The 19,227-nt window shown below is 42.9% G+C and overlaps 1 protein-coding gene across 2 annotated transcripts; it reads right to left on the minus strand.

Moving 5' to 3' along the window:
- Positions 1 to 96: 96 nt before the first annotated feature.
- Positions 97 to 18,429, minus strand: arhgef15b (Rho guanine nucleotide exchange factor 15b). Of its 2 annotated transcripts, none has more exons than XM_075450729.1 (16): positions 18,101 to 18,429; positions 14,378 to 14,883; positions 9,531 to 10,397; positions 9,391 to 9,439; positions 9,196 to 9,263; positions 8,259 to 8,533; positions 7,760 to 7,920; positions 7,510 to 7,662; positions 7,219 to 7,348; positions 3,764 to 3,838; positions 3,356 to 3,448; positions 3,093 to 3,247; positions 2,401 to 2,568; positions 1,250 to 1,335; positions 1,064 to 1,168; positions 97 to 823 (listed from the first exon to the last, which is right to left on the minus strand). In XM_075450729.1, exons 2-16 carry the CDS (start codon positions 14,775 to 14,777, stop codon positions 654 to 656), a joined length of 2,955 nt encoding a protein of 984 aa, XP_075306844.1. In that variant the 5' UTR covers positions 14,778 to 14,883; positions 18,101 to 18,429; the 3' UTR covers positions 97 to 653. The 2 variants fall into 2 exon arrangements, with proteins under 2 accessions (XP_075306844.1, XP_075306845.1); XM_075450730.1 differs by lacking the exon at positions 18,101 to 18,429 and adding an exon at positions 16,641 to 16,732.
- Between the last annotated feature and the right edge of the window lie 798 nt (positions 18,430 to 19,227).

The raw sequence follows: 19,227 nt of genomic DNA on the forward strand, positions 1-19,227 counted from the left end.
CCTTTTTTTTTTTTGTTATCTCCCACTTATAAAGAAACTTAAAGTGCCTTTCTGTTTAATAAAAACACAGAAACATCTGGATAAAAAGGCTTTTTTTTTTTTTTATAATAAACGTACCACCACAGTTTTGAAAGAGATGCAGTCCCCCCCCATAATTTACACTTTACATTTACATGGCGTCGTGTCACAAGCTGGGAGTGGGTGCTACAGTAATTTTTCCACAACAGCAGTACAGCTCTTACATGCATTTTCAAAGCTTCTGTGCTTCAGTAGAGAAGTGTGTGTAATGAGTTCAAAGGCACTTCCTGTTTAAAAGGATAAAACTTTGTTTCCTGGTGTGAGACGTCGTCTTTCTGTATTCTGGCCACCACAGTGAACCCGAGGAAGCGACACCAGAGGCGTTTACAGTAACAGCGCTCGTTAGATGACGCACGTAAAAAAAAATCTGTTCAATGATGAGAATGATTGGCATGTGCCTTTGGCAGGTTTTTAAATGTGAACACTTCGAGGTCTCTCCAGCATCGGTCTGAGCTGCGCTGCACAGCCCTGTACTCCAGCGGTATAAATAAGGTGATGTGACAGTCTTTAGTTGTCCTGAAACATTCGTCTCCTCTCAGCAGGTATTCGATGCAAACCTTTTTGATCCCCAGAGCCTACTGAACGCCTCGGGCCTTCCCGTTGGCGACCAACCTTGCAGCCTCCATGACCCTGTAGCGCTCCCGGAGGTTTCTCCTCCTCACGTGCTCGTTGGTGATCTCTATGACGTTTGTTATGGGGAACCAGCCCTTCTGGCCGTCGGACAGACGGTTCCCCTCGTACCAGCCTGGGTGTAGTGGGAGGGGGGAGGGACAGAGAAAGGGAGGTTGGAGGTTTCCATGTTATTCATGCAAGAAAGTCAAAACAAAATCAAGAATCTGCTAAATTTGGAGGGTTGGGGAGTGATGCAGGGTGCATGAACAGGCGGGGCAGGTGAGCAGTACAAAGTCACATCAGTAAAAAACATTTTCACCAATTTAAGTCCGTATGGACGAAATTTATTTATTTTTTTTTAAAAAGTTCTTACCTTCGTTTGTTTTGCGGAGGACATTGATGATCTCTGTGGGCTCCAGGGTGAGCTCGTCCGTCTGCTGGGAGACGTACTGCTCCACACACTGCACCTGAGGACAGTCTGTGACACACACACACGTGACCGTTAGCCTCTATCCATCCATATAAAACAAACTGTTGGTTTGCATCCTGCTCTCCTCACCCCAGTCCTCATAGATCACTTCGTCGTCTTCTCCGTCGGGGTTGGTGGGGCTGGGGAACGCGGCCAACCACCTGTGCATGTCGGACCTGGTGACAGAAACCAGATTTAATGACACAATGAAATGGGGCATCATTTCCAGGACCTGTCCACACTTAACACTGCTTAGTTAAACAAATGTTTGAAATCATTCCGATAAGAGACTCAAGTGAAACTTTGTCGCCCTTTCGAGGAGCAGACCAGGACAGAGATCTGTGTTCTCTATTTATCAGGCTACCTTTTTTTTTTTTTTTTTAGTCCATCCGAGTCCGGAGCATGATGAAAACGATCCTTTTACGCAACTGTCACTATTGGAAGAAGCCAAGTTAAAGGCCTGTTTCGGGTTAAAATGGAAGGATTTTAATCATTAGGACTTCTTTCAGAGGGTTCAGAAAGACTATCGGCCCTGAGGAGCTTCTGTTTGATAGAGCGTTTGAGCTTTGATGCATCAGCATTGTTACCATGAGAATCAACATTCAGTGCCTGGCTTTACCTTAAATCTACCTTCACAACTGTTACTATTCTTTCTTTGTACCGATCATTTCCGTCCCACATGTCATAGCCTGGAGCTCAGGATAGACAGACACAGCAAGAACAAGTGTATCTTCTATTTATCTGGTGTCGGTGTAGTGACAGTTTGTCCATACCACCTGATTATCTGGTGAAAAAAGTATAGAATATAATCTTTCTGCAGAGTTCAGCCCCAGAGCTACTGGAGCTGTTTCGGCAGCATGTGGGGGACTAATTAATTACAAGCCAGGTGGTTGTTGGTGATTGAACAGCCCCAGCAAATGCACCCCTATGTGGAACAATTTCAGATGTTGCTCTGATGTTTGTAAAGAAGAAAATCAAAACCAAGTGTTTAAAAAAAAAAACCAAAATGGATCAGTGACTGATAACATTGTTCAGCTTGATTCATTTTGTTCAAGCAGTCTGAAATAAAACTGATCAATGCAAGATTATCTTGAGTTCTTTGTCGCTCTACATTGTTAGCTTTTTGGACAAAGCGTAAGGTCATCTCCGTTGGTTACATACGCAGAATCGATGCAGAGGGATACCGCCATGATGTCAGGAAGTTGTGATTTGAAAGCACACAGACATATGTAAGCACTCACTGGGAGGGAGCTTTGAAGAGCCGCTCCATCATTTTTCCCTGGTGGTTTTCCAGCAGGGTGAGGTTGAAGCAGTGCTCGTAGGGACTGCCGCTGTTCCCGCCTTCATCTACAGGCTGCATCTGCACCAGAGAGCGATGGGCGTGGTCGAGGACCACAAAACGGTCTGCACTATTTAAGATGAAAGGCGCACCAATTAACATGTCAATTACATGTTTAATTTAGCAGGAAATACAAATAAAAAACCTTTCTTCTTTCATTAAAATTCGTATGTACTGTTCATAATATTTTCTCTTCTGTTACCTAAAACTCATTTGGCATCACTTCCTATTCCATTTCAGGAAGTCTGGAGTCGTTTCACAAATGATGACATACATTCAAAGAGACTTCATAACAGACCGATTAGATGCTTTTATGACAGCTGAAGAGGTTTTAAGACGCCCCTCCAGCTGTCAGTTTCACCAGTCTTTGAGTGGGAATCAAACCAGCAATGACCCCCAACCCCCAACCAACCCATTCTAAGCACTGAGCAGCCACCCACAAATGAGAATTCGGCCCGTCCGGGGATTGATTTATCATCAAAAGGTTGATGATAAATCATAACTGAGGATAAACTCAAAGTCCACATTAATATATCCACCGAATCGTAGGGGACTGACTGTTCTAATGCCAATATTTTTCAGAGTCTCCCTAACCTCTTCTTGGCAGCGATGACGAGGAGATCGTTGAAAAGGAAAAGGTGGACAGTGGTGAACTTTGCCCTCATGTTGAAAATTGTCGCTCCTTTGGACATTTCCATGAGCTCTCCCTTCTTCTCCAGGAATCGATTCTGGGAGATGATCGGGACGGCCTGATGAGGACAGACGTCAGCACAGATATCTTTACCTCCTCTAAATTCCTGCAGATAACCCCCCCCCCCCCACGTGCACATCTCTTCAGCTTGCATGCTCGTACATACCTTAAGCTTATCAAACTCCAGTGTTTGAGACACCTGAATCAACTCTTCCATCTGTCTCATCTTTCCCACCTGAGTGTTGCACTCGGTAATGATCTGTGTGATTGTGAGTGAACAGGAAACAACAAATCAGTCAACAGATTCTTTCTCTTTTATGCCTAAAACGCTCATTTCCCCTTAACTTTGTACGAGTCCCGCTGGGAGTCTCAGCTTCATTCATTTGACTCTCAGACTCTCTGGTTCCGCTCTTTGTGAGCTCTTTGTGACTCACTGCCACAACAGAGCTCATCCGTCACCCACACAAAAGCTGGCATCAAATTTCCAGAGTCACGTGAAGCAGTTGAGAGTCGAAACGCACAGATTTGCATTCAGAGAGGACGGTGCAGAGTGGGGGGGGGGGGGGGTGTTTACCTTGGACACAGAATCCAAAGCCTTGGAGGCTGTCTGCTCCTCTTTCCCCCCCTCCTTTGTTCTCTTCAGGATGTTCTGAAATGACAAACAACTTTCAATTCATGCAACACTTTTTTCCATCAAGATGCAAAGAGGGTCAGAAGGTGTGTCCACGTGTTTGCTTATAGGTCAGAAGGTAGAGAGGAGTCTGAGTGGGAAAGATTACTCTGGAATGAGGACATTGCACGCAGCCAAACACCATGATGAACTCAGATTGTTGCCTTTCAGTGGACACAAGGAGGGCAAGAGAAGGGTCACTAATGCACCGTATGCTTCAGGTCAAGCAAAATAATTTAAAGCTTGCAAAAGCTGACTTAATTGTTTTCATTCTCCAGTAACATTCTTGAGTTACTTTCCAAAGCAAAACGATCATAAATCTACTTTGTCAGTAATGTATAGCACCTGCAAGAAGACTGAAGATAGAAATCGAGTCATTTTGACTTCACAAAGATCCCAGATGGACTGTTTTCACATCAATCTTTGCTTTAGAATCAGTGCAGGCACCATGTTTTTCACTAATGATGTTGTAGCCTTGAAAACTACTGTTCCATTGTTACGATCCCACTTTGTTAACCGAGACTGTTTTCTTCATGCACAAATCGGAGCAAAATACACTGAACATCTGAAACTTAATTCGTAAGAAGAGCAGGTTGTACGAATGAAGAAGTGTGAGGAGAGTTCAAGAGAGAGAGGAAGGCTGAAGTGTCTGTTGTACATTTAACTCTGACGGTGATCAATAATTACGTAAAAGTCACTGAACAAATCAGAGCTAATTTGATCTGACTACATTTTTTCTTAACTTATTAGTTTTTTAACCGGTGTTAGAGCAGATGTCAGCAGAGTGAAAACAAACTTAAACTGGGAGCAGAAATAAAGACATACGTAGCTCATTTAGCTGATTCGACACTGAGTTCTGGCTAAAGACCGACGGTCAGTCAAACATGTGGCCGATTAAATCCTGAAAAGATGTCACTAAACAACATTGTTTCGTGTTTAATTTTAAGAAAGCGATCTACATCTAAATGTGATTCTGGCTGACTTGTAAGATGATGGTTCATTCACTGATTCTCTGTCAGTTATTTGACAAATCCAACATTTCTTGAAACATCAGTTTTGTTACAGCAAAATAAATCAAGTTCCAGGATCCTGCTTGGCAACATTTTTTTTGTTTGTCTGGGATATCAGCAGGAAGTTTCCATATTTCATCGCCTCAGTTTTCCTAACAGGGAACTGGCCAGCTGCCGCTTCGATAACTGATTAAAACACAAGCATTTTACTCCTGTTTTGGGGTCAAATTTGATCTAAGGTAAGGTAAGGTAAGGTAAAGTGACTTTATTTGTACCCGAAGGTAGATTTGGTTGCAGGTAAAAGTAGCAAAAGCTTACACAGACAGACAACACAGTACTGACATCAGTAACAATAAAAGCTTGCACAAACAACTCAATACTAATGACAGTGACAAAGGACAATAACAAAGCAAAAACAAGGACAACAAAAACAGAACATGACAAGCAGACAAGTGCTCCAAACAAGGACATAGAAAAGAGTAATAAACAGACAAATAAATATATAAATAGATCTATAAAAACACGGCTAAAACCCTAAAAGTAGGACTCATGTACTGTTCAGTGTTTTAATAGCAGAGGGGATAAAACTGCATCTATACCTCTTGGTTTTGCAGGCAGGCATTAGGAACCTACGACCTCAGGGGAGAAGCTGGAATTCACCGTATAGTGGGTGGGATGCATCATTTAAGATGGACCCCACCAGTCTCTGTAACTGCCTATTGTGAAGATTTTCCATGTTGAGCTGTGATTCTCCAATTAATTTACTAGCCCATTTCACAATCTGATTCAGGGAGTTTTTATTTTTTAGGGGTAGGTTGCTGAACCAGGACACAAGGCTAAAAGAAAGTATAGACTCAATAAAACATCTGTAAAACACGGTTAGCAGTTTTTTGTCAATATGGAAGGATGACAGCTTCCTTAGGCAGTGTAGGCGCTGGTTTGCCTTTTTATATACAGATTCACAATGTGCCACAAAGGTGAGTCTACTGTCGATAATGGTCCCAAGGTATTTATAATTGTCTACACATTCCACTGCCTGACCTTTTATGGTTCCTTATCAGTGATGCGTCTCCGGAAGTCGACATGCATGTTTTTTGTTTTTGAGATGTTCAGTTGTAGAAAAGACTGCTCACACCAATCTACAAACTCCTGGACAATTGAACCATGACCTGTCTCATTGTCCTTTAGCAGACTGACAATAACAGAGTCATCTGCATACTTAAGAATATATCGGTCCTCCATGCTACTGCGACACATGTTGGTGTAAAGAATAAACAAAAGAGGGGACAGAACACAACCTTGAGGGGAGCCAGTGGAGGTACAAGTCTGGTCAGACAGCACTCCATTGACCCGCACTCTTTGTGTCCTGTCAGTTAAAAAATGTAGCACCCAGCCCAGAAGGTTCCTGCTCAGGTGAAATTGCTCCAAAAGTCTTTCTATTAAAACATGGGGCTGAATAGTATTAAACGCAGAGGAGAAGTCAATAAATAATAGGTGGGCGTGTGCTCCCTTGCCTTCTAAATGTTTTAAAAGCAAATTCATTAAGGATACAGTTGCATCCTCAACACCCCTGTATGGCCGATAGGCAAACTGGAATGGGTCAAGATCAGCCTGGGTCTTCATTAAAATAAAATTCCTTACCAATTTTTCAAATGTTTTCATGACCAGCGAGGTCAGAGCAATAGGCCTAAAATCATTGTGGACTTTGGGACACCTTATCTTAGGAACAGGAACAATTATTGCATCTTTCCAACATTTTGGGACATGTTGGTTTTGTTAAGACTTATTAAAAATATAGTGAAAAACTGTACACAATTCCTTAGAACAGCACTTAAGCAATCTACCACAGATCTTATCGGGACCACAGCTTTTGTTTGCATTTGTGAAACGTAGTGCTTTTTCAACAGAGCCCTTATTTATTTCAGAGTCTCATCATCCTTTTCCTTTAAAACTTTTATTGGAGCAAAGTTTGCTTAAGCTTAAGCTCAGCTTAAGCCCTGAGATGAGTCGTAGTGCAGCTTGTGTTATAACAGGTGAATATGGAGCTGGAGAACTTGTTAATCAGGTTCCTAATTTAATCTTCTGAGTCAGGGGCACGGCTTAAGTCTGGCTGGCTGCCATCTTTAATTTGATTTAGGAACTTACTACAGGGGTTAAAGTGAAATCATGTTGTTTTTATATGTCATCATGACTTCCACAGATACATTCAGAACAATTGTTGGTGTTCCGAAAAGACTGTCTTTCATTTCCTTTCTTTCTTTTATGGGTTGGAATTGATCCAAACAGAGAAAGATTCATGTTTACCCCCCTCCGTGATGATTAAACTTGCATCCAGGTGACGCTGCTCACCTCAATGAGCATTTTGATGCGCGTTATCCGCTGGAAGGGCAGCAGCAAGAAGGACATGAAGGGCAGCCGCTGGCACTGAGGCGACTCCTGAAGACGTGTGATGACTGCAGCAAACTGCTCGTTACTTTTCCTGTGGAGGCACAGAAAGGCAGGTGGTGCAGTGTCATTTCATGGACTCATCTAAGTCACCTCAGTTAAAACCTAACCAGCCTGCATTCATGGCTGAGCAATCTCATCGTGGCTTTATGGCCTCAGCTAAGAAGCTAAGAAGAGCTGAGAGCTGTTTCTTACATGAGGGTGGTGTACGCCTTCTCCTGGTAGATCTGGTTGCGCACGTAGTCGATGTATGCGGGGAAGTTGTGCTGGGCGTGGTAGTGAATAATGTCACAAATATCTGGGATAACTATGCCCTCAAATATGCGATCTTCCAGGTCTTTCAAGAACCTGCAGCGTCAAACAGCAACAGTTATGCATGTTGTAGCTGAAATCGTAAATCACTTCCCCATTTCCCTAAATCTGACTCCCTGCCGCCCCCTCTCACCTCTCGCTGACCTCGCGCACCCTCAGGATGTTGGAGAAGAGGGTTTTCCTGTCTCTGATGATCATGGTGTCCTCCAGCTCCCGGCTGTTCAGGAAGTGTTCGGTCAGAACGTGCAGCGATCGCAGGTAAGACGCCTCCGAGGTCAGAACCTCAAACATACTCTAGGAGGGAGAAAGTGAGCAATGTGACAACGTGTTAAATAAAGGAGGAAGGCATGAGGAACAGAAATAAGCATGGAGTTTTGGAACCAGTCTTCTTTCTCATGTTGAAAGGTTAAAACTGCAGCTGTAAAAGCTTTCATAAACTCCATATAGACTAAGTTAATATTACATTACCACAGTGAATTATACAGTAAGGTGGAACAGATTTCCAAACATATATAAAAGCGTCACGTGACCACTTTAAGATGTAATTTAAATATTGATCCTGCGTCTCCCATTTCCCCTTTCAGCCTGATTTGTCCTTATGGAACCTCTCCTCGGTCCATTAGCCCGCTCACCTCCTGGTAACGGCACTGTTCAGGAGTGAGACTCCCCAGCACTCCACTGTCCCGTACACTCGGGAGTTCCTGCCACAGGGTGCTCTGGCTCGCTGTGGGCACAGGGCTGCTCCTGGGTCCTCCATTTCCAGTCGCTGTCCCCGATCCGCCCCCGTTGCGATGGGTTGCCCAGTCCATAGCGTAGTCTGCGCTGGTTTTGCTGATGTTGCGGCAAACTGTCTGGCGACGGATCTCCTTTGTGATGACGGTGGCGCGGTAGGTCTGGTAGAGAGGTTCTGAGGGGGAAACAAGTCAAAATGTTCCAGAAAAACTTTGTGTTTCACTGGTCGATCACTAACGCAACGTGATTAGCTGACAGTGTCAGTAGTAGAAGGTCGTGGGCAGAGGAGGACGTCCTCTAATTGCAGGGACGATGGTGTTTTTGGTCAACAGAAAATGACCAGAGACCGGCACCGTGTCTGGAACTGGCGTTTGAATATGTGTGATTCAGCACACATGACCCACTGGTGCACTCTGAAGTCCCTAAGGCCCCGTTTACACGATAGGAAGACGCAAATATTTTCCTGCGGTTTGGCCTCTCATTTACATCAAAACCCCGTTTTTAATCACAGAAAACGATTATTTCTAAAACCTCCGGCCAAAGTGGAGATTTCTGATAACGCCGGTTATTATTGACGGCGTATTTATGCGGGTTGATGTAAATGACAAGTTTTTTGAAAACGATGTTGTGTGCACGATGTTATTATTGAAAACGGAGGGGGGGAAATATTCGTTTCTCTAAATACCCGGCTATGTGTAAATGTGGCCTAAGACAATAAATGCTAATTCTATTTAACGTACATAAGGAATAAAAGTAAGCGTGGTGGTATGATCTGAATGGAGAAGGAGAACAGACCGTTGTTTAAAACAATGTAAACCCGATTTGTCTGAGCCTTACCGTCCTGCAGGCGGGACTGCCACAAGGACGAAATCTTCCTCCTGAAAGAGTCGTTCCTGACCAGCGACCTGAAGCAGGACGAAAAGGAGCCACATCAACCCATACAAACTTTAAATGTCATGCTGATGAACCACAGAACTTCAGCATTTTTCTACAGAACTTTTCGGGCCAGATTTAAAAAGGAAGACAACTCACTGTTGTTCTGTGTCCTCTTTCTCTTCTTCATTCCCCCCATTTTCCTCTCCTAATGGAAAACAAATCAGACTGTGTGACTGCTTTTAATTTGCAGGAAATAAGCGTTCAAAGCTCCGCCCCGTTGCGTGTTCAACTCAAACCTTTTTTCTGTGTCTGGGGTAGCGACGGCAGAGAGGCAGTGCTGGGCCTCCTGGGGTCCGTCTTTGGGGGTGGAGGTGGGGCTCTGTGAGGCTGCAGGCTGTTGCTCGAGGGTGGAGCGAGGGCTCGCTGTGGGCTGCTGGGAGAGGAGCGCAGTTCCTCCGGTGTGGGCTGGGGCAGCAGAACGCCAGCCCGGTGCACAGGTGTGAGGTTTTTGCTGCCTGGAGTCACAGGAATCCTCGGTGGGATGGCAGGCGGAGCGTCTGGGCTTGAGATGAGTTCTGAGACGCTCTGAAAGTCGGATGTAGAGTCTGAGGCGCTGTGCTGCAGTTTAGACCGACGGGGCGGTTTGGGTACTACGATTTGAGGAATTTCTTTTCTGACAGCCACCGGCAGTGAGAGCTCATAAATGCTTTCTTCCTCGGCTTCGGAGGGTTGGTGGTTGACAGGTGGTGAAACAGAACGTTTTGGAGGGACAGGGGGAGACCCACAGCGAGAGACGAGGGAGGCGAGGACAGTGTGAGGACCCGGGTCCGAAAGCCTCCTTTGACCCTCGGCGATCACAACGTTCAGAGATTGATAGAACTTTATTTTTTCCGACTTGGACGGCTGGTTGTCATCAAGCACAGAACCACAGTCCACCTCGTCCCCTTCCCCTCCCAGCTCTATCTCCACATCCCCCTCTGAGTCCTCCGCCTCAGCGCCATCGTCCTCTCCACACACACTCTCCCAGTCCACAGGCACCCACATCAGCTTCATGCCGGGCCGCTGGAGGTGGCACACACAGCTGCAGCCTGGGTCGCAGGAGGGACTGAGAGGGGGGGTCATTTCACCTCCTCCCATCGGCTGAACCTCCTTTCCATCAGGCGCTGCATCAAAAAGAAGAGATGAACTGTTTTCAAATCTTTACAGAAAAGAGAAAATCACTGCAAAGCTAATCATTTCCCCTCCATTTCCCCCCATCTAACAGTTCTGAGTGATCTGCTTAATAATAATAAGTGCATCCCCAGATAGGGTGGTTCACTTTCATTAAGAGCTTTTCTCTAAACATTTAGACAGTTTCTCATAACGGCTTCAAATGTTGGCCGTTAGGAGAGCATCGCCACGCAAATACAACGAGGCTGCAAGCGCCTTCTTCAAATATTCATGGGAAGGTCGGAGCATTGCTGGAAAAATCCAATCCTGGCAGAATGAAAAGGAGGAGATGGAGGAAGGAGAGCAGTGAATAAGGATGAGCAGGCCTTTGGTCTCTTATTCCACTGATCCTTTTAACAGCTGCGCTAAAAATGAAATCCTGAAAAAAAAAATCCCTAAAATTTATAGTCCAGTTAATAGAAAAGCTCGTATCCGATCTGATCCTCCTCGTCAATCAGTCTAGTCACATTAGTTTTTGATAATGGAGGACTCTGTAAGATTGATTGATAGATAGATAGAATTTTATTTTCGAACAAGTATAAAAAAGAAAATGTATGTAACTATTTGTACATACAAAAGAAAGAAAAAGAGAAATGAAAAAAAATAATAAAAAAATTCAATCACATAAAGTGCTAATACATAACAAAACACCGCACATTGTTCGAAATAGGAATGGGGAGAAGTACAATAATTTTTTAGTTTCCCACCCCTTTTTAACTACTCTTCAGTTTGTAAATATCCTAACTACAACTACATATAAAATATATGCCATATATACACTTCCTAAATAAATATAGAATCACAAAAATAAATATATACTACACACATATCCTTGTAAATATAAATGTAAATATGAATATATATATATATATATATATATATATATATATATATATATAACTATCCCCATAAATAAATATAAACCATATATGCCATATACTGTGTGATTAGGTGATAAATGTGATTTATTTAAGATTTTCTGACACTTTAGTGACCAAAACATTCATTTAAACTAGTTGCCATATGTTGCAACCCCTGAGGTTCTGTGGAAAAAACTTCTTTCAAAGCTGATCGATACCGACCGGCAGCGTGCTGCAGATATGTTGACGTGGAATCTGAGGTCACGCTTTAACGCTTTCTGTTTGATGACGGGGAACCGAAACAAGGGAAGTGATAGTATTTGTGACGGAGGAAGGAACACAAAACAGAAGGCAGATAAAAATGTCTTTGGGTTTCTTTCTGTTGTGCCAGGAATGAGGTGATCGTTGTGGCTGAGCAAACACGTCTTACAGCTCTTCACTTTGCCAGGAAGAGGTAAGATTGTTGAGATAAAGGACGTGCTGGAGTGCCGTGTCAGTGTTTCCTGAACTCTGTTACGTCTTTGTGCAACTGGAATTTCACTGGGACTTCAACAAACTTGTGTTCTGGATATCAATATTTGAATGTTATCACTTACAACTAAAGGTAGCCATTCACAATAGTCACTCTGAGTTAGCCGGCACATACCAACATCCTCCCTTTAACACACACACACACATGAAGGTGATCCGCTGACTGACCTGTTTATGCTGCCGGAGCAGAACAACCGACTGCACCACCCTTGTCTGTCTGAAGCCGCACGTTTAACTGTCAAACCAATCAGTGCTGACACACTCGCATGCACGTCAAATGACAAATGTTTTCTTTGGGGTCGGTCATGCAAAAACTGGCCTTCGGGGAGAATTTACAGGAACTGAACATCACAGAAGAACACCGCCTAGAAAAGCACAATTCGTATCATCCAGATTACTGTGTGACCAGGTCTAAAGGAGGTTTCACTATCAAAAGGAATCGCATGACACAAACTCACTATAAGCATCTGGATCTAGTTTTATGAGTGTTTTTACTTTAGCTTTGAACACAGACACGGATGTCATGGACCTGTGATCAGCAGCTAGTTTGTTCCAGAGATCTGGACCCTCAGGAGATTTGGGTTTAATCTTTGAATAACTAAAAGATCTGCATTTGATGAGCTGAGAGACCTGATCGGGTTATACGCAGTGAGTTAAGTGCTTTATGGACCAGTGGAAGGACCTTACAGGGGGTTCTGTACTGAGCAGGTAGCCAATGGATGTGACTTTAGAAATCTGGCTGCTGCTTACTGATGACTTGAAGCGTTACAACCTGTCGTCCAACCTGCTCGATTTGAATGCATGAAGGCACTTTTCTGCGTCAGTTTGAGATAAAAATCTTCTAACTTTAGACACGCTTAAGTAGCAAATAGTAGTTCCAAGTAACATTGACAATATGATTATCAGAACTGAGATCAGTGTCCAAAATGATGCCGAGCTCTCTGTGTGATGATATCCAGCCTTGGATGTCATCAGTCTCTGATTCAGAATCAGATAATCAGACGGAATAGATGGGAAAGTACAACTGTGAATCATCAGCTTATGAACATTAAGATACAGTGCACAGTGAAAATGAGTACACCCCTGTAGAAAAGTAACATTTTGAACAATATTTTAATACACACACAAGTTATTCCCAAAACGTGCATAGAGTAAGTTTAATACAACATCTGTTCAGCTTACAACAGAAAAGAAAGGTCAATAATATAACTTAAATGACATATTTGTCCATTTTTGTGAAATTATGCTGGTGCAAAAGTGAGTACACCCCTATGTTAAACTCCCTGAGAATGGGCCGTGTTGGCCCGAAATGTCATGAAATGAAAAGGCATTAAAAGGGAGGTCATCGTTGTGCGTTTCATCCTTGCCTTACATTGAAATTTTACATTTTGAGTCTGCACCAGGCTAAAAGAGACAAGCATGTTTCTTTAGGTGAAATTCAGCTTCCTACTGTTGATGGCATCCATACAGCCCCAAACCATGTCACTCCCACTACTATGCTTGACTTTAAGCATGGGGCACTTTTACAAATCACTTTTTACCACCACACAGGCTTGACACCATCGAAAGCAAATTTGTTCATCTTGGTGTCATCAGATCACAGGACATGGTTCCAGCAATCCATATCCTTAGTTTGTTTGTCTCTGATGAGACAATGATAAACAAATTTGCTTTAGATGGTGTCAAGCCTGTGTGGTGGTAAAAAGTGATTTGTACAAAGAAAAGTGCCCCATGCTTAAAGTCAAGCATAGTAGTGGGAGTGACATGGTTTGGGGCTGTATGGATGCCATCAACAGTAGGAAGCTGAATTTCACCAAAAGAAACATGCTTGTCAACATGTACTGTGACTACTGAAGCAGATCATGAGACTCTCCATAGGATTTCAGTCAAATCTCACACACGTCTCTTTTAGCCTGGTGCAGACTCAAAATGTAAAATTTCAATGTAAGGCAATGATGAAACGCACAACGATGACCTCCCTTTTAATGCCTTTTCATTTCATGACATTTCAGGCCAACACGGCCCATTCTCAGGGAGTTTAACATAGGGGTGTACTCACTTTTGCACCAGCATAATTTCACAAAAATGGACAAATATGTCATTTAAGTTATATTATTGACCTTTCTTTTCTGTTGTAAGCTGAACAGATGTTGTATTAAACCTACTCTATGCACGTTTTGGGAATAACTTGTGTGTGTATTAAAATATTGTTCAAAATGTTACTTTTCAACAGGGGTGTACTCATTTTCACTGTGCACTGTATGTTGTGATTCTTTACAATGGGGAGAGTGTAAAGGTTAAAGAGAAGCGGACCGAGAACCGACCCCTGTTGAATATGTCACGGGTCAAGAAAGAGCCCATTAAATGTATCAGGACCTGGAGTCTCCCTCTAGATCTCATTCATATTTTGTGGGTTTTTCATCAAAAGTAACGATCAAGAAACTGAACTGCGGATACAAATAGCTGAACAGCATGAAAACAGATAAAGAATTGAACATCTTACAGTAGATAGAAGCACAGCGGAAGTTTTAGGCTCACAGTACCTGATCGATCTCCCTCCACGCTCACGCTGTCGCCGTCCTCTCCTCCGAGGCTTCTCTGGTTTTTCAGGGCGCGGGTCTTCTTCTGGGGCAGCGGCGGCGCCAGCTCTGGTCTGAGCTGAAGCGGAAGGCTGTCTCGGCGTGGTTTGGCCTTTATTGTAGGCGGTCTCTTGAACCGTTTACCCATCTTGAGCTCTGCCGCACCATTGGCTGGCTGCTTCTGAACTTCACTGGACTGAGTAAAACTGTTTACTATTTTCTTGACCTTTCCTCCAGGCAAAGCCGGACCGTCTGATGGAGGAGGGGAGGTGGCTTGGGCTGATGGTTTCGGAGGAATCTCGGGTTTGGGCTTGAACTCGAGCTTGAGGGGTAAGGGTGTCTTGGGCCGGTCCTGGACAGACATGGTAGCCGGAGGGGTCGTTCTTTTATAGTGTTTAATCAGTCCCCACCATGACTAATCGGAGGCAAGGGTTTGAGGACGAGCATCAGGCTGAGCATGTCGTCATCATCTGATGAGCAAACACAAAGGAAAAGAGTCTTAAAGGCTGAAGGTACACTTTTACAACTAGGAAATAAAACTACACGGTAGAGAATGACAGTTATGATGTAATCCTGAGTGTGAGTTTGACCTCTAAGATGTAAATTACCGTAAACTTTTAACTGTAAAGCACTGCTGGATAAGAGTTTATGTCAAATCAGCTGCATTAGCTCCAGCTGACACGTGTGTTTGTGGCAAAACAGCCAAAAGTCCCTTTCTTAACATTGGTATAACTGTGCAAAAAGCTGGTCCTTTAAGCAGGTTAATGGCATCTGTGACACACATGTTCAGTATGATTAATAGTTAATAACTGTTTCAATAGAGGTGTGTATCAATCCTCACCCGCCCTCTCTAGTGCTGACAAGCCTCAAATACAGCTAACATTTCCTCTATCGTGTATCAGTGGATGGAACCACAAATACTGTCATTACTCATGAACTGCAACCCTAATAAGCAATTAGGAATGCACTTACACACACAGACACCCTCGACTTTTCATGCTGTCTGCACTGATTCACATCTTCAAAAATCAAACAGAGAGAAACACGCAGCTCCCCGTCTGTGAATAGGAACACGATGACAATAAAGTGAAATTCCAGTTTCCACTCCCGGTGACCAAACGGCCACGCTGCACATTCTCCTCACCATGTGTTTAGTTGATGTGTGCGACAGCTGATGCAATGCCAAACCGAAGCAGGGTTAGTCGCCCCCTGACTCACGCAGAATGAAAGGAATAAATTCAACACGTGGCAGGAAAAAAACATTTGGGATTACAGGCCGATCACATGACCCACTGTGAAAAAAGTGAATACTTTTTAGATTAACTGACTGATCACAGCTGGGCGGGTTTGTGGGCGGCTTTAGTTCAGACTGAAATATCTTGAGAATAATTTAATGACTGGCTTGAAATGACTGAGTAACCAGTGGAGCTGATGTTCTGACTGGATGAAATGAAAGAAATGACCGACAGCAGTGCTGCAGCTTCTCCAACGCAGGTTCTGCTCTGGCGTTTGTTGCCGAGGACTGAAAACAATCAAATTACCAGCGGAACCGTATTCAGCCCTGAAGAAGAGGAACAGATTATATTATCAGCACGCGCTCTTCATTTGATTCCAGAGAGCTCACTGAACCAGTTTCAGGGTATTTGGAAATCTAATGGCTCCCTCCTTCTTAGAATATGAATCTAAAATAATTGCGAAAGAGAGATAAACACACTACGTATCATAATGTATGATCATACAGCAGATACACAAGAAAAACGGGTACAAGTCCAGACAAAAACATAGCGCTGAAGAATCTTAAAGACACAAAATTACCTCTGAAATACAGAGGTAGAAAAATTAAGAGTCCAGTTTAAGACAAAGACCACAAAAAGCAGCACAATAAGGCATCAGTATATCACATAAATGAAAGGAAAAGTTTGAATAAAGATCCGGAATTACATAACAAATCAATTAGCTAAACATTACCTGGATCTTTACGAGGATTCCCTGAAATATTGTAAGCAAAAAGAACAGAATGAAGTGATCTGAGCTTGGACTCAGAGAACACAAACACGCTGAAGGATATTTGAGTTCTGAACATGTAACTGTTTGCCGAGCAGCAGCATAATTATGTCACCTAAAACATGTGACTCAAAGTGTCTCAAGAGTCTCTAAACCATAAGAGAGAGCTATTCTGAACTATATGAAGACCTGTGTAGCTTTGACCAGGGTGCGGCTGGGTTACCTTTCATTTTATAAGAAACCGATCGACAGCAGTGACTAAAAGTGGCAGGCGAACCGAAGCATCACAGCGTTAAACCCACAGAGACTGCTTGTTGATGTGAAAGCCAATGTCAATGAGCTGCAACCAGAAGCTAAAAGAAGTGAACCAGCTCGTCAGACCAGTTTAGAAGAGATATTCATAGAGCAACTAAAGAAATGAACAGAGAGTTCCACATTTCAATCTGACAGGAAACGAGTTTCAGGACGTGAGAAACAGCTGAGTGTGAAAGGGTAATGAAAACAGGGGGATTATTTACATTTCAAGGCATCTCACAAACATTGTAAACAAGAGTCAGACTCCAACAAACACAGCCCTTCTCCAGCAGTGGGTGTGCGTGGGTGTGAGTAAGTCTTTTCAGGTGTCAGTTTTGGCCCTCGGGTTATTATCGCTGTGCGCTGAGTTCCATTAAAACTCCTGATCGTGTGTTAATGCACTGAAAGATAAAACGAGACACTTGAGGTTACAGTCCCCCCCTCATTGTGTTTCCAGCGATCCTCACCAGACTTCGCCTCTTTTGTCTCCCTTAGTTTAACTGACCTGGTTAGTTCAATAGCTTCACCCTGTTGTCTGAACCCTGCGCACACTCAGGCTGGGTCAGTGGGCCAGTCTTTTATTCCTGTAATAGTATTTGTTCTGGTAAATCCAATATCAGATACGGTGTGATCCCTTAAAGCTTAAGAAAGATCCCTAAATACTTAAAGAGGACCATTAACAGAATTCTCTGTGGGTGTGTGTGCTTACAGTATGCCATCTGCTCTGAAGACCAGTGAGTCAGAGTGTAAATGAAATGGGTAGGGGGGCTTTAAGAGTGCTACTCTGCCTCACCACCATCAACCAGTGCAATACATGTGATGCGTGTGGAAGCTCCACGCTGGCCAGGAAGACGGAAAACACACACACTTACACACACAGGGTGAGAATGCATGGAAAACATGGATATACTGTTGGTGACATCAGTGGATCTAGAACTGGCTCCCCAGATGTAAATCCATGTCTATATTATGATGGATTGTGAGGAAATGTATAATTTAAGACGTCCAAAAGCTGCTAAAGGTAGTCAAGCCAAGTGGGAAGGGAGATTTTTAGAAATATCAAAATCAGTTCCCAAAGTTTGAATGCGTAAAAGGCATAAATGGATCAAAATGAAAGCTGTGCGATCGCCTGATACACCTTTGTAACTACCGATTTCTCGCGTTAACAATCTGGGAAAATGTCAAGAGTCTGCTGTAACATTGAGGTAGTAAACATAATTCATCTGGAGAAAAACAGCGTCGTAATAATCCTGTATAATCTTCACAAGTATTTCAGTGGTTTTCGATGAGGGAACAGGTGCACACCCGCTCCACCAAACTGCCACTGCTAAACTACTAATAAAACAACTAATGTCATTAAAAACCTAAAATGCAATGTCAAAAACTCACCAGCGTTCATCGGACATGTCTGAATGTGACTCTTCAGTCATTCGGCTCTACTGTAAGCAGTCCAGCACGCTTCGCTTCGTTTTGGGGAAGTTAAAAAAAAAAAAGGCTCCTGGGTTGAACCGGTCCGGGACGCAGCTTCAGTAGTGAACTTTAAAGTTAACTCATCACGAAGAAGAAATAAAACGGTCGCTCGGAGAGAGAAAAATAGTCCAGTAAAAGAAAATGGGTTCAGTTCATTATTGTTGCTCTGACAGGCTTGATGTCTGAGCTCCCATCACCCCCCTGTTGTTGTCTCGTCTTTGTTACCAGCAGCATATGTGAGAGGTGCGGACGGGAGAAAGGATGGCTGAGGCTGACCGTCAAGTGACACATAGTGACGCGGTTACTTCCGGTTATGGCTTTCAAAATAAAGCAGATTAACGGTGTAAGATTTTTTTTTTTCGTTTGTTTTATATCATCATGAAACAATCCCAGTTTATTATTTCAACCAAGACAATTATTTATCACGTAACTTTTCTTCTAACCTGACATCTAAGCGTGTTTTATTTTAATCATATATGAGTGATAAATATAAACCATCATCTATCTAAATAAATACATTTTCTTTACTGAAATCTGAATATTAGACACAGCCATGTCAGAGTCAAAACGTTTTGCAAGATTGTGGACATCTTTGAATGATAAAATGTAGTTTGTTGTGTTTTGGAAGAATTTCAAGCTGTGACTGGCACGTGAATAAGCTCCTATGTGCTCATATTTAGAATATAGAAAGGAAAAGACTTGAACCTTTGGGTGTAGGTGTTGTTCAAATAGAAATTCTTGGCACAGGGATGAAAAAAACTCAAGCTAAATTTCCTTTGAAGATGTGGATTATAAAAATCCATACATTTATATTGGCAGCAGCCTTCCAGAGGTAAATATCTTCGACTAAAAGATAAAACTAATAAACTTTGTATGATTTGAATTAAGATTTTTTTTTAAAGTTTTCTAAAAACCTTTTTCAAATATAAAATGTTCAATACTCACATCTGAGTGTGTATCTATGTCCCAGCCACTAACTTTATAGATGATTACAAACTATGAAATCAAAATAACACCAAATCTAAAGGTTTTGCCTGTCGTATCGT

Source organism: Odontesthes bonariensis, chromosome 19 (genome assembly GCF_027942865.1).
Source record: "Odontesthes bonariensis isolate fOdoBon6 chromosome 19, fOdoBon6.hap1, whole genome shotgun sequence".
Lineage (NCBI taxonomy): Eukaryota > Metazoa > Chordata > Actinopteri > Atheriniformes > Atherinopsidae > Odontesthes > Odontesthes bonariensis.

Coding starts and splice junctions, on each gene's coding strand:
- arhgef15b (XM_075450729.1), bottom strand. CDS start 14,777: ATGTCTGTCCAGGACCGGCCCAAGACACCCTTACCCCTCAAGCTCGAG. Junction 3,449..3,763: donor CTTTGGATTCTGTGTCCAAG/GTAAACACCCCC, acceptor ACAATCACACAG/ATCATTACCGAGTGCAACAC. Junction 2,569..3,092: donor GTCATCGCTGCCAAGAAGAG/GTTAGGGAGACT, acceptor CATCTTAAATAG/TGCAGACCGTTTTGTGGTCC.